Source organism: Cherax quadricarinatus, chromosome 20 (genome assembly GCF_038502225.1).
Source record: "Cherax quadricarinatus isolate ZL_2023a chromosome 20, ASM3850222v1, whole genome shotgun sequence".
Taxonomy (NCBI): Eukaryota; Metazoa; Arthropoda; class Malacostraca; order Decapoda; family Parastacidae; genus Cherax; species Cherax quadricarinatus.
This window is the reverse complement of record NC_091311.1, coordinates 33482724-33494774: the sequence shown is the minus strand read 5'-3', so window position 1 is coordinate 33494774 and position 12051 is coordinate 33482724. Positions and strand designations below refer to the sequence as shown.

General features: G+C 38.1%; 1 protein-coding gene across 3 annotated transcripts in view; it reads right to left on the bottom strand.

Annotated features, from left to right (window-relative positions):
- Window positions 1-12051, bottom strand: part of LOC128701130 (cysteine desulfurase-like) — a 127690-nt gene that overhangs the window by 31172 nt on the left and 84467 nt on the right. For all 3 annotated transcript variants that reach the window (XM_070086916.1, XM_070086918.1, XM_070086917.1), the window contains exon 6: window positions 5553-5663. In XM_070086916.1, coding sequence (XP_069943017.1) covers window positions 5553-5663 — 111 coding nt within the window. The remainder of the gene's footprint in view (window positions 1-5552; window positions 5664-12051) is intronic.

Below are 12051 nucleotides of genomic sequence, written 5' to 3'. Positions count from 1 at the left end.
TAACATTTTCTGTTCATTAGTCACATCACCAGGCCCCTCTTATATTACACTTACTTTCCATTTTGAATTTTTATTCACAAAAAATAGAACATTTACTGTTATGCAGACTACTGCATTATTGTAATAATTGTCTAAATTATGTCAACCTATTCATGAACGCGTATTAGACTGACCAGTTGGACACATATTGGACGGTGACGTCATTTGTTTACTCTTGAACATCTGCAAAAAATCAAACATATCCGCTACTTTGAGCTCAGTTTTAAGATACTTTCCAGCGTGAAACAAAAATTATATCTATTTCTGTAATATATCTTCCATTCTATCTAATGAGACCAAAAAAACGAGAAAACAACCATACAAACCACACGAAGATACACCACAAAGTCACTGTTTTACACCAAAAGCACAGTCGCCTTTTTTTTTCTCATGCACTGCACGCTGCAGGATTTTTTATATATAGTGCACACTTACCACACAGACCTATTCTTTCACATCAGGTCCTTAAGCAAACACTATGATGACCTCCTGGCACTCCTTGAATCACTAAAGACACCCTTCTCCTGCATTATTCTTACTGAGACCTGGCTTAAGCAGGACACAATAGATATCTACCCTCTACCAGGATACACAGCAATTCACAACTGCAGACCAAACCAAGTTGGGGGTGGTATTGCAATCTATTACTCTAACCAATTATCTTGTATTAGCACCACTTGCTTTAGTGATAAATATGGGGAATACATTTTTGCTAATTTTACTGTAAAAAAACTTAAGACACCCATAACAATCGGTACCATTTACTGGATACCTCACACAAACATCCCAAATTTCAGTGAGAAATTAAAGTCACTAATAACAAACAGACAAATGAATAAGCACCACCTTCTCTTAGCTGGAGACTTCAACATCAACCTTGGCTTACTAGATGATCAGCCTGTAACTGATTTCATCAACAATATGAACAACACACTTCTCATACCAACAATAACTAAACCAACCAGGCTCACTGAGACAAGTGCAACCATAATAGACCACATATGGACCAATATACTACTAGCCCCCCTTAAATCAGGGATAATCACAGATAGCACTACAGACCACTACCCTACCTTCCTCCTGACAAACATTAATAAACCACCACTTGAATACAACAAAGTCTCATTTAGACTCCATGACGAGGCCTCAATAAGGAAGTTCACAACTGACCTAGAGATTGTTGACTGGCCTACAGAATTCTCCAAGGCCAATGGTACTGATGACTGGACAGACATTTTTCTTAACAAATTACTTAGACTATACAACAAACATTGTCCTATAAAAACGAAACAGATCACAAACAAACGGCTTGGTTGCCCATGACTAACCAGCACCATTCTGAAATCCATTGACAAGAAACACCAATATGAAAAGCAATATAGACAGGGCTTAATACACAAAGATATTCTAAAACACTATTCATCAGTTCTCACCAAAGTAATAAAGAAAGCCAAACAACTATACTACTCCAGTAGATTCACAGACACTAGAGGAGATATAAAAAAGACCTGGAAAACACTCTCTCAGATTATAGGGACCCACAAACTGAAAAAAAAACAAGAATATTGTCCTAACTAAACCTAATGAAACACCACTACATCCCACTGACACAGCTAACAAGATAAACGACTTCTCAACCATAGGATCTAATCTCGCCAATAAAATCCCACATACTAATGCCCATGCCGGGGACTACGTAGATGGGAATTTCCCAAATTCCTTCTATCTTGCACCAACTGAGCCCTCGGAAGTCACCGAGATTATAAAGTCACTTAAAAACAACTCAGGGAATATGTCTAATGTCCCACCATTACTGTACAAGCGAGCGGCCCATATCCTTTCGCATGCTATTTCATTACTTTTTAACAAGTCACTAGAAACTAGCACCTTCCTGAAACTACTCAAGATGGCAAGGGTTACACCAATACATAAAGGTGGTGACCCTACAGACTTAAACAACTATAGGCCAATATCAAACTTACCATTGCTATCCAAAATCTTTGAGAAACTCGTGCACAGGAGACTATATTCATTTATAACAGCACAAAACATACTCAACCCCTGCCAATTTGGATTTAGGAAAAATAAAAGCACTAATGATGCAATCATAAAAATGCTAGATCTGCTTTACACAGCATTGGAAAATAAGGAATATCCACTAGGAATTTTTATTGACCTAAGAAAAGCTTTTGACAAAGTAGACCACGACATCCTACTCCACAAACTTGACCATTACGGTATAAGAGGCCATGCGCTTGCTTATTTCAAATCTTACCTTACTAATAGGTATCAGTATGTTACCATTAAAGACACAGCATCAACAACACGGCCACTTGATACTGGAGTTCCGCAGGGAAGTGTCCTTGGTCCCCTGCTCTTCCTCATATACATCAATGATCTTCCAAACGTATCCCAACACCTGAAACCCATTCTCTTTGCTGACGACACGACTTATGTCATCTCTCACCCTAATCTTGCCACCCTCAACACCATTGTTAACGAGGAGCTGATCAAAATATCGACTTGGATGACAGCCAATAAACTTACGCTTAACACTGACAAAACCTACTATATTATGTTTGGTAGCAGAGCAGGATATGCACAAATTAACATTAAGATCGACAACACTCTAATTACCAGACATAATGAGGGCAAATTCCTAGGCCTATACCTTGACAACAACCTGAATTTCAGCACCCATATCCAACACATAACCAAAAAAGTATCCAAAACAGTTGGGATCCTCTCCAAGATACGATACTACGTGCCACAAAATGCCCTTCTCACACTATACCACTCACTTATTTATCCATACCTCACCTATGCTATTTGTGCTTGGGGATCAACTGCAGCAACACACCTAAAGCCAACAATAACCCAACAAAAAGCTGCAGTAAGAATAATCACTAAATCCCATCCCTGGCAACACACCCCCCCACTCTTCATAGATCTAAACTTACTCCCTGTTCAGTACATCCACACTTACTACTGTGCAATCTACATCTACAGGACCTTAAACTCCAATATCAACCTTGACCTAAAATGCTTTCTTGATAGTTGTGACAGAACCCACAGGCATAACACCAGACACAAACATCTCTGCGACATTCCCCATGTCCGACTAAACCTTTACAAAAATTCAATGTATGTCAAAGGCCTTAAAATCTGGAACACCCTACCTGAGAACTCTAGAACTGCAGACACATTCATCACCTTCAAAACTACCATTAGAAAACATCTTATCTCCCTGATAAACCCCATCAACTAACTACACGAATACCACCTGGTGGTTCACACTTTACATTCATTAATCTCAATCTTAAAATAATGAATCCTATGATACTCCAATACTGAAACTATGTACTATGCCAAAACAAAAGCATTCACATTGCTAAACCCACAAACTAGTATTTAGTCACTTAGCCATAATACCAACTTACCTCATAATTTGTAATATTTTAAAATAAAGAATTAAACTAAGTCTGCCCGAAATGCCTAGCCATGCTAGGCGTTCTAGTGGTACACTCTGTAATCATATTTAACTACATGTAAACCACACAACAACCAAATTCTGTAAATTCAACATTGTAATCTTTATAGAGAATAAACTTTGAATTTGAATTTGAATATGTAGGCCCAAATTTAGTCACGTCTCCAGGCCCCTCTTATATTATGCTTGCTTTCCACTTTGAACTTTTATCTATTCAAAAAATAGAAGATTTACTGTTATACAGACTACTGCATTACTGGTATAATAGTAACTGTATAAATAATGTCAACCCAATCAAAATTATATCTATTTTTGCAATATATATTTCATTCTATCAAATGAGACCAAAAAAACGAGAATACAACTATACAAACCATATGGAAATACACCGCAAAATCACTGTTTTACACCAGAAGCACAGCTGCCTATTTTTTTTATTATGCACTGCTTGCTGCAGGATTTTTTTTATATAGTGCACATTTACCACAGAGACCTATTCTCTCATATGTAGGCCAAAATTTACCGGTCACAGGTTATCTGAGTGAGCTGAGCTCATGGTGACCGACAGTGGCTTCAAAGCCACCTTACCTTTTATGGATAATGTACAGTGTATGTGCTTTACACAACGAGAAGCAGTTCTTTTATTCATTGGACCCATGGCTAGGGCTAAAAGTGAGCAGGTTATAACAAAAAATGGAGAAAAAGAAATTGGCATGACTTATTCAGCAAGTAACACCACGAAACAGTAGCGGTAGGTTGGTACTGCGACCCCGGAAATTTGAAATTTTGCTAGTCGAAATTAATGCCAGATTACTGATGGAACCGGATTACTGACTGCCAGATTAGTGATGGCCAACCTGTAGTACATCCCAATAGGTATCCCCCTTTATGAGAATATATAAAAACTGAAGCCCTAGTTTTGTTTCTCATTAACTATGAAGCTCAAAACTTTAAAGGCTTCGTGAAACTAATTTGAATACCACTGCAATATACATGCACACACAATGTGAGTGCATACATATATGAACCATGGACTATCCAACCACTACATAATAGCTAGGTGAATATTACATCATAATCACTGTTATTATAGCAGGTGCTGTATCTAGCATACTATGGTACTATCTTCACATACATCTGAAAACTATTTTTTTTAACATCAGCTGTCTCCCAGTTAGGCAGGGTGACCCAAAAAAGAAGACATACTTTCATCAACACTCACTCCATCACTGCTTTGCCAAATGAATGCCAATACTACAGTTCAAAAACTGTAACATATCTTCCCCCCCTCCTTCCAAGTGTAGACATTGTACTTCCCACCTCCAGACTCAAGTCCAGCTAACCAGTTTCCCTGAATCCCTTCATAAACATTACTTTGCTCATACCCCAACAGCAAATCAAATCATAAAAACTATTTGCCTCCACTCACTCCTATCTAACATGCTCACGCATGTTCGCTGGAAGTCCAAGCCCCTCACATACAAAACCTCCTATACCCCCCTCCCCCCAACTTCCCCTAGACCAGCCCCTATCCAGCCTTCCTTCCACTGCAGATTTATACATCCTCCAAGTCGTTCTATTATGTCTCTAAATGTCTGAACCACCTCAACAATCCCTCTTCAGCCCTCTGAATAATACTTTTTGTAGCCCCGCACCTGCTTCTAATCTTCAAGCAATGTATTGTCTGCATAAAATTCATGCCACACATTACACTCAGACATGACATCTCCATTGCCTCCAGCCTTCTCCTTGATGCAATATTCACCACCCATGCTTCACACCCACCTAAGAGCAGTGGTACTACTATACTCTCATACATTTCCCTCTTTGCTTCCATGGATAATGTTCTTTATCTTGAATACTAGTACAAAATAAAAATTTATTGTGATCTCTATGCACTTTTGTCAAGACAGCTACTGAATGAATGATAGTCTTTCTTTGGATCACCCTACTTTATAGTGAAAATGGCCAATATTATAATAAGAAAAATATAAAATTTAATATTGTATAGTAAGTTACCCACCTCATTCCTCTTTCTTGACCTCCTCCACTCATCAAGGCTTCTACACGGACCCTGGGTCGACGGCGCACATACAGGCAGCCAACCCCTTTTGGGCCATAAAGCTTGTGACCACTGGAAAAATAAATTATAATATTCAGTGATTCAACAAATGAATAAAAATAATTATCACTCATTTTCATTAAAAGACATGATAGATGTGATATACTGTACAGTATTTAGATCTACTGTAACACTACTTACAAGATCACTAAATATTCTCATTTACAGTAATCAAACTGTGACTAAATGCCTGTGGAAAAAAGGAACATCTATATTAATTACATTCTGCTGGTGATAGCAGTATGGTTTTCTGGTTAACTTCACAAGTACAGTGGTACCTCAAGTTTCAAACAATTCCCAACTCGAACAATTATGTAAGTGTATTTTTGTAAGTGCTTTTGTAGTGTATTTCTGGGTGTCTGAAACAGACTAATCTAATTTACATTATTCCTTTTGGGAACAAATTCATTTGGTATTGGCACTTGAACAGCCTTCTGGAACAAAATAAGTTTGTAACTTGAGGTACCACTGTACATATTACTTCAATAATTTTCATTACAGCAGAAAATTCATTATTCTGTTTAATATATGCATTAGGAATTTAGCAAGCTCATTTTAAAAAAGATAAAGATTTTATTTCTTTGCAAAGGTTACAATGTGTAATTACAATTTTGATTTGTTAAGTACAAAGAAAGCCACTATCACGCCAGGGCATTTCGGGCAGACTAATCCTAGTACATAATAACTACTTAAGTCCAGACAAGATAAGAATGGTTAACTTTTTAAAAAACTTAATACTAATGAGAGGTAGTAAAGGTGGAAGTTTGTAAGAATAATAATCTTGAAGTTGCACATAATAAAAACAATATTACATTTAACCCTTTTGGAGTTTCGCCCATACTAGTACGGCTTACGCGCCAGGGTTTTTGACGTACTAGTACGCATAAATTCTAGCGCCCTCAAATCTAGCAAGAGAAAGCTGGTAGGCCTACAGGTGTGTGAAGGCTTACTCAGCCCTGTAACAAATTCAGACAGTATTACCAAGGCTGGCTCCTCCTCAGGAAAATTAATGAATAGAAAAAGAAATAATAACAGACAAACATAAACACTTTATTATATAGAAAATATAAAATATAAAACACTTAAATATGAAATATTAATCCTACATTAAAGAAAATGAAACATATAAATGATAACTGAATTCAACGCTAATATAAAACTTGGGTGTCTGGTGTTGGTGACACTGCTTGTTGAAATCGTAGCCGTTGCCGATGATGGGGGGGGGGTCGCAGGTGTTGGTTACAACCCACTGGCTAGTTCTTCACCGTATAGCCTTGAGTATTCTATCCCGATGACAGGAAAGCAGGTTCTTTACCGCTGTAATGATGAGGGGTTACGTCCTGCAATTTCATACAGGTGCACAGGTAATTAAATCCAAAAAGGGGAAGTCTCAGGACGTTAGTCCATCTCCATCAGTTCTACTCGTTGATTGGCAGGTGACCCTCTCTGTCATCCAAGCTGGAACGATAAGACAGGTTACCCACTGCTTAAGAAATCACTCTCCATGATAAGTACAATACCTAAAAGATGTGGTGATTATTACAACAGTCAACTTAGAGCAAAACTGAAAGGACTAAGTTTATTATTGGTCAAAAGTGAAGCTTTCAATCAATAAACCCACTAGAATACAAGGCAGGAATGTACTTACAGTAGTGCTGGGAGCTGTGAGTCTAGTGATTACTGTTTGGACCGGAGCCCCACACGTCACCTTTCAGGGGGGGGAAGAAGGAGGGGAAGGGATAGCGGGAGCTAGACTGACCCTACCTTAACAAGCAGCCAGCAGTCAAACTATCACTTTCGGGGTGGGGGAAAAAAGGCGGGAATAGCGGGAGCTTGACTTACCCTACCTTAACAAGTAGCCGGCAATGAAACTATCACTTTCGGGGAGGGGGGAAAAAAGGCGGGAATAGCGGGAGCTTGACTTACCCTACCTTAACAAGTAGCCGGCAATGAAACTATTGTTACTATATACTCCCTCGCTACTCCTATCTATTGAACTTTTCCCTCACACTCCCCCATACCAAGACTTATAGTCAAGGAGTATAAGAAGAATAGGCGAGGAAAAAGTTCTAACATATGGAAGTTGCGTAAGGCAAGAAATCTTCTACTGACTGTCACAACTTAACCAGTCAGAGAAATAATTGGATGAACCATTGATATACACAATATGGAACTTAAAAGCCTGGAGTGCCAATGTCCACCTCAAAAGGCGACTGTTGGTTCCCTTAAAAGTTTCTAGGTATATCAAAGATTTGTGGTCCGTTTCTAAAATGAATTCTTTTCCCAGCAAATAAAATTTAAGTTTGGAGATACCCCACACAAGAGCTAAACATTCCTTTTCTATTGTGGAGTATCTCGTTTCTGCGGGAAGGAGTTTCCGGCTTAGGAAGCATACAGGGAAGGGAGTACCATCATGGTATTGTAGTAACACTGCACCTAAGCCAGTATTGGAGGCATCAGTTCTTAACCCTTTCAGGGTCCAAGGCCCAAATCTGGAGTCACGTACCAGTGTCCAAGAATTTAAAAAAAAAAAATTTGTTATTTTTTCTTATGAAATCGTAGAGAATCTTTTTGTGAAGGTAATAAAACAAAAAGTACGAAATTTGGTGGAAAATTGACGAAATTATGCTCTCGCGAATTTTGATGTGTCAGCGATATTTACGAATCGGCGATTTTGCCGACTTTGACTCCCATTTTAGGCCAATTACATTATTCCAATCAACCAAATTCTTAGCTATTTCACTAGTATTACTTCTATTCTATCGATTGAGCACAAGAAATAGCCAAGTCAACTGTTTCAACTACAAAATAAAGTGATCGGAAATTGTTAATTTGGCCAATTTAACACAAAGTTCAAAATATTCCAATTTCAAAATAGGGTCCAGAATGAACAATGTAGGCATTCCTGGCACTAAACTAACATTTCCTCTGTTCATTAGTTATGTTTTGAGGCTTTACAAATAAATTCCATTTTGATTTTTTATTCACATAATGAATTTTTATTCACACCAAAAAATAGAAGATTTACTGTTATGCAATACTGTAATAATTGTATAAATATCATCACCATATTTGTGAATGTATATTAGACCCACCAGCTGGTGTGTATTAGACATGTGAGGTCGTTTGTTTACTCTTGAATATCGGCAAAAATTTAACATTTCTGCTACTTTGAGCTCAGTTTCAAGCCATTTCCAGTGCTAAAACCAATCAAAATCATCTCTATTTCTGTAATATGTCTTCCATTCTATCAAATGAGACCAAGAAATCGCAAATACAACTATAAAAAACATACGAAAAAACACTGCAAAGTTGCTGTTTTAATCGAAAAATCATGATTTCATTTTTTTCTCTCATTATACACAGTGTGCTGCAGGATCTGTTTTATGTGGTGCACACATACCACATAGATGTATTCTCTCATATCTAGGCCCAAATGTACCACTCACAGTTTATCAGAGTGAGCTGAGCTCATGGCGTAGATCTACGGTTTGGACCCTGAACGTAAAGCCGTAGATCTATGGGACGGACCCTGAAAGGGTTAAGCAAAATGTTTTATTTATATCTGGAATCTTTAAGTATAGGGTCTTTCGAAAAGATACTTTTAATCTCATTAAACTTTTCCCGAGCTACGTCAGAAAGTTCAAGAGGTTCCTTCACAGACTCTTTAAGGAAGTCGGATAAGATGCCTGTAAGATCAGTAAGGTTCGGGATAAACCGTGCATAAAAATTTATAGAACCAAGAAAGCTACGCATGAGCTTCTTGGTTTTGGGGAATTTAAATTCTAATAAAGCTTTGATCTTACTGGGGAGAGGCTGCAGAGAGTTATTAGAAAGTATCAGTCCAAGATATCTAATCTTGTTATACCCAAGGAAGCATTTCTTCGGCTTGGCAGTGAGGCCATGTGAGCGTAACCTATGCAAAACTGATGTTAATGTGTGGATATGTTCGCCCCACGTGGATGTCATTATGTAAATGTTATCAAAATAAACTGAAACATTTGGCATATTACCCAAGACCCTTCTCATCAGTCTCACGTAGGAAACACAGGCAGTTACCAAACCGAAGGGCATAGTTCTATATTGCATCAGTCCTTGGTGTGTAGGAAAAGCGGTGTACTGCTTAGAAGAAGGATCTAACATTACTTGATAATATGCCTGCGCAATATCAATCTCTGAAAAGAAGGAAGAGTTATAAAATTTGTGTAGATCGCTATCTATTAAGGGCATAGGCTCAGCATCCCACCGAGTTATAGCATTAAGGCCTCTGAAGTCAATAGCAAGTCTATATTAATTATCCTCCTTCTTAACCATGACTACTGGTGAACAATATGAAGATACTGAAGGTTCAATGATCTTTAGTTTTAATAATTTGTCTACCTCTCGGTCAAATGCATCCCTAAGGTGAACTGGAACTGGGTATAATTTTTGTTTGATAGGATTGTCCGTCACTAAGTCAATCTTATGGACTACCGTGGAGGTAACACCTCGAATATCAGTAAAGACGTCTGAAAAGATACTCACACATTGAAGTAGTTCATGTCTCTTATGGTCATCCGAAGATTCATTAATATTAATGTTGGTTGCGTCCGAGTGGTCAAGAGTCACCAAGTCATGTAGTTCTTCATCATAGTCTAAGTTAGAGGTGTCAATTACGCACACCTCACATTCTTCAGTTGTCGTATTAAGTTCGTGTGGAAAAACTAAGGCAAAGTTATTAAGGCAGTTAACCGAATTTCTTCGGTAATATTTCTTAAGGATGTTGATATGATAAAGCTTAGGTTTCCCCTTGACTTCTATGAGGTAGTCAACTTTCCCACAAATTTTTAATATTTTATATGGACCTTTCCATGCTACTAATAATTTATTTGACTTGATAGGCAAAAGTACAAGAACTTCATCCCCTACTTTAAAACTTCTCTGACTTTTGGAATCAAAATAGGTTTTGTACTGGTCCATTGACAATCTTAGGTTTTTCAAAACTATGTCAGAGGTCTCCTCAAGTTTGGATCTAAGGTCAAGGAGAAACTGGTAAGAAGACTGAACCTCAGCACTCACCTCCTCATTAGTCCATAAGTCATGAAGGATGGACAATGGGCCTCTGGCCTGTCTACCACAGAGAAGTTCAAAAGGTGAAAACCCCAAAGAGTCACTGGGAACTTCCCTCATGGCAAACAAAGCACAGGGTAGGTAACAATGCCACTCCTTAGGTTTAAAGGAGCAAAGTTTCCCTAAAATGGACTTGAGAATCGAATGCTGGCGCTCAATCCTCCCATTACAGCTGGGATGATAGGGTGTGGTGAAGAGAGGCTTCACTCCCAGAAGTTGGTATAGATGTTGCATTAAGTCAGATGTGAATTGTGTCCCATGGTCAGACAAAATTTCTCTAGGGATGCCCACTCTGGAGAAGATGGACAAAAGGGCTTCAGCCACCTCTGTAGTGGTTATGGTCTTTAAGGGTATGGCTTCAGGGAAACTTGAAGCATAATCAACTAATGTTAATATATATCTATGTCCCCAAGATGAAAGTGGAGATAAAAGACCAACGATGTTAATAGCTACTCTTTCAAAAGGTACCGTAAAGACTGGCATTTTGACCATAGGTACTCGCCTGGTACCTCGGGAGGATGACAGTTGGCAAACTTTACACGATCTACAGTAGGTAGTGATATCTGAGGACATTTTTGGCCAAAAATAGGTTTCCCTAATTTTAAGGTTTTACGATGCGAGAAATGTCCGGCCACTGGCAGGTCATGAGCCATTTTAACCCTTTCAGGGTCCGTCCCGTAGATCTACGGCTTTACGTTCAGGGTCCAAACCGTAGATCTACGCCATGAGCTCAGCTCACTCTGATAAACTGTGAGTGGTACATTTGGGCCTAGATATGAGAGAATACATCTATGTGGTATGTGTGCACCACATAAAACAGATCCTGCAGCACACTGTGTATAATGAGAGAAAAAAAATGAAATAATGATTTTTCGATTAAAACAGCAACTTTGCAGTGTTTTTTCGTATGTTTTTTATAGTTGTATTTGCGATTTCTTGGTCTCATTTGATAGAATGGAAGACATATTACAGAAATAGAGATGATTTTGATTGGTTTTAGCACTGGAAATGGCTTGAAACTGAGCTCAAAGTAGCAGAAATGTTAAATTTTTGCCGATATTCAAGAGTAAACAAACGACCTCACACGTCTAATACACGTCAGCTGGTGGGTCTAATATACATTCACAAATATGGTGATGATATTTATACAATTATTACAGTATTGCATAACAGTAAATCTTCTATTTTTTGGTGTGAATAAAAATTCATTATGTGAATAAAAAATCAAAATGGAATTTATTTGTAAAGCCTCAAAACATAACTAATGAACAGAGGAAATGTTAGTTTAGTG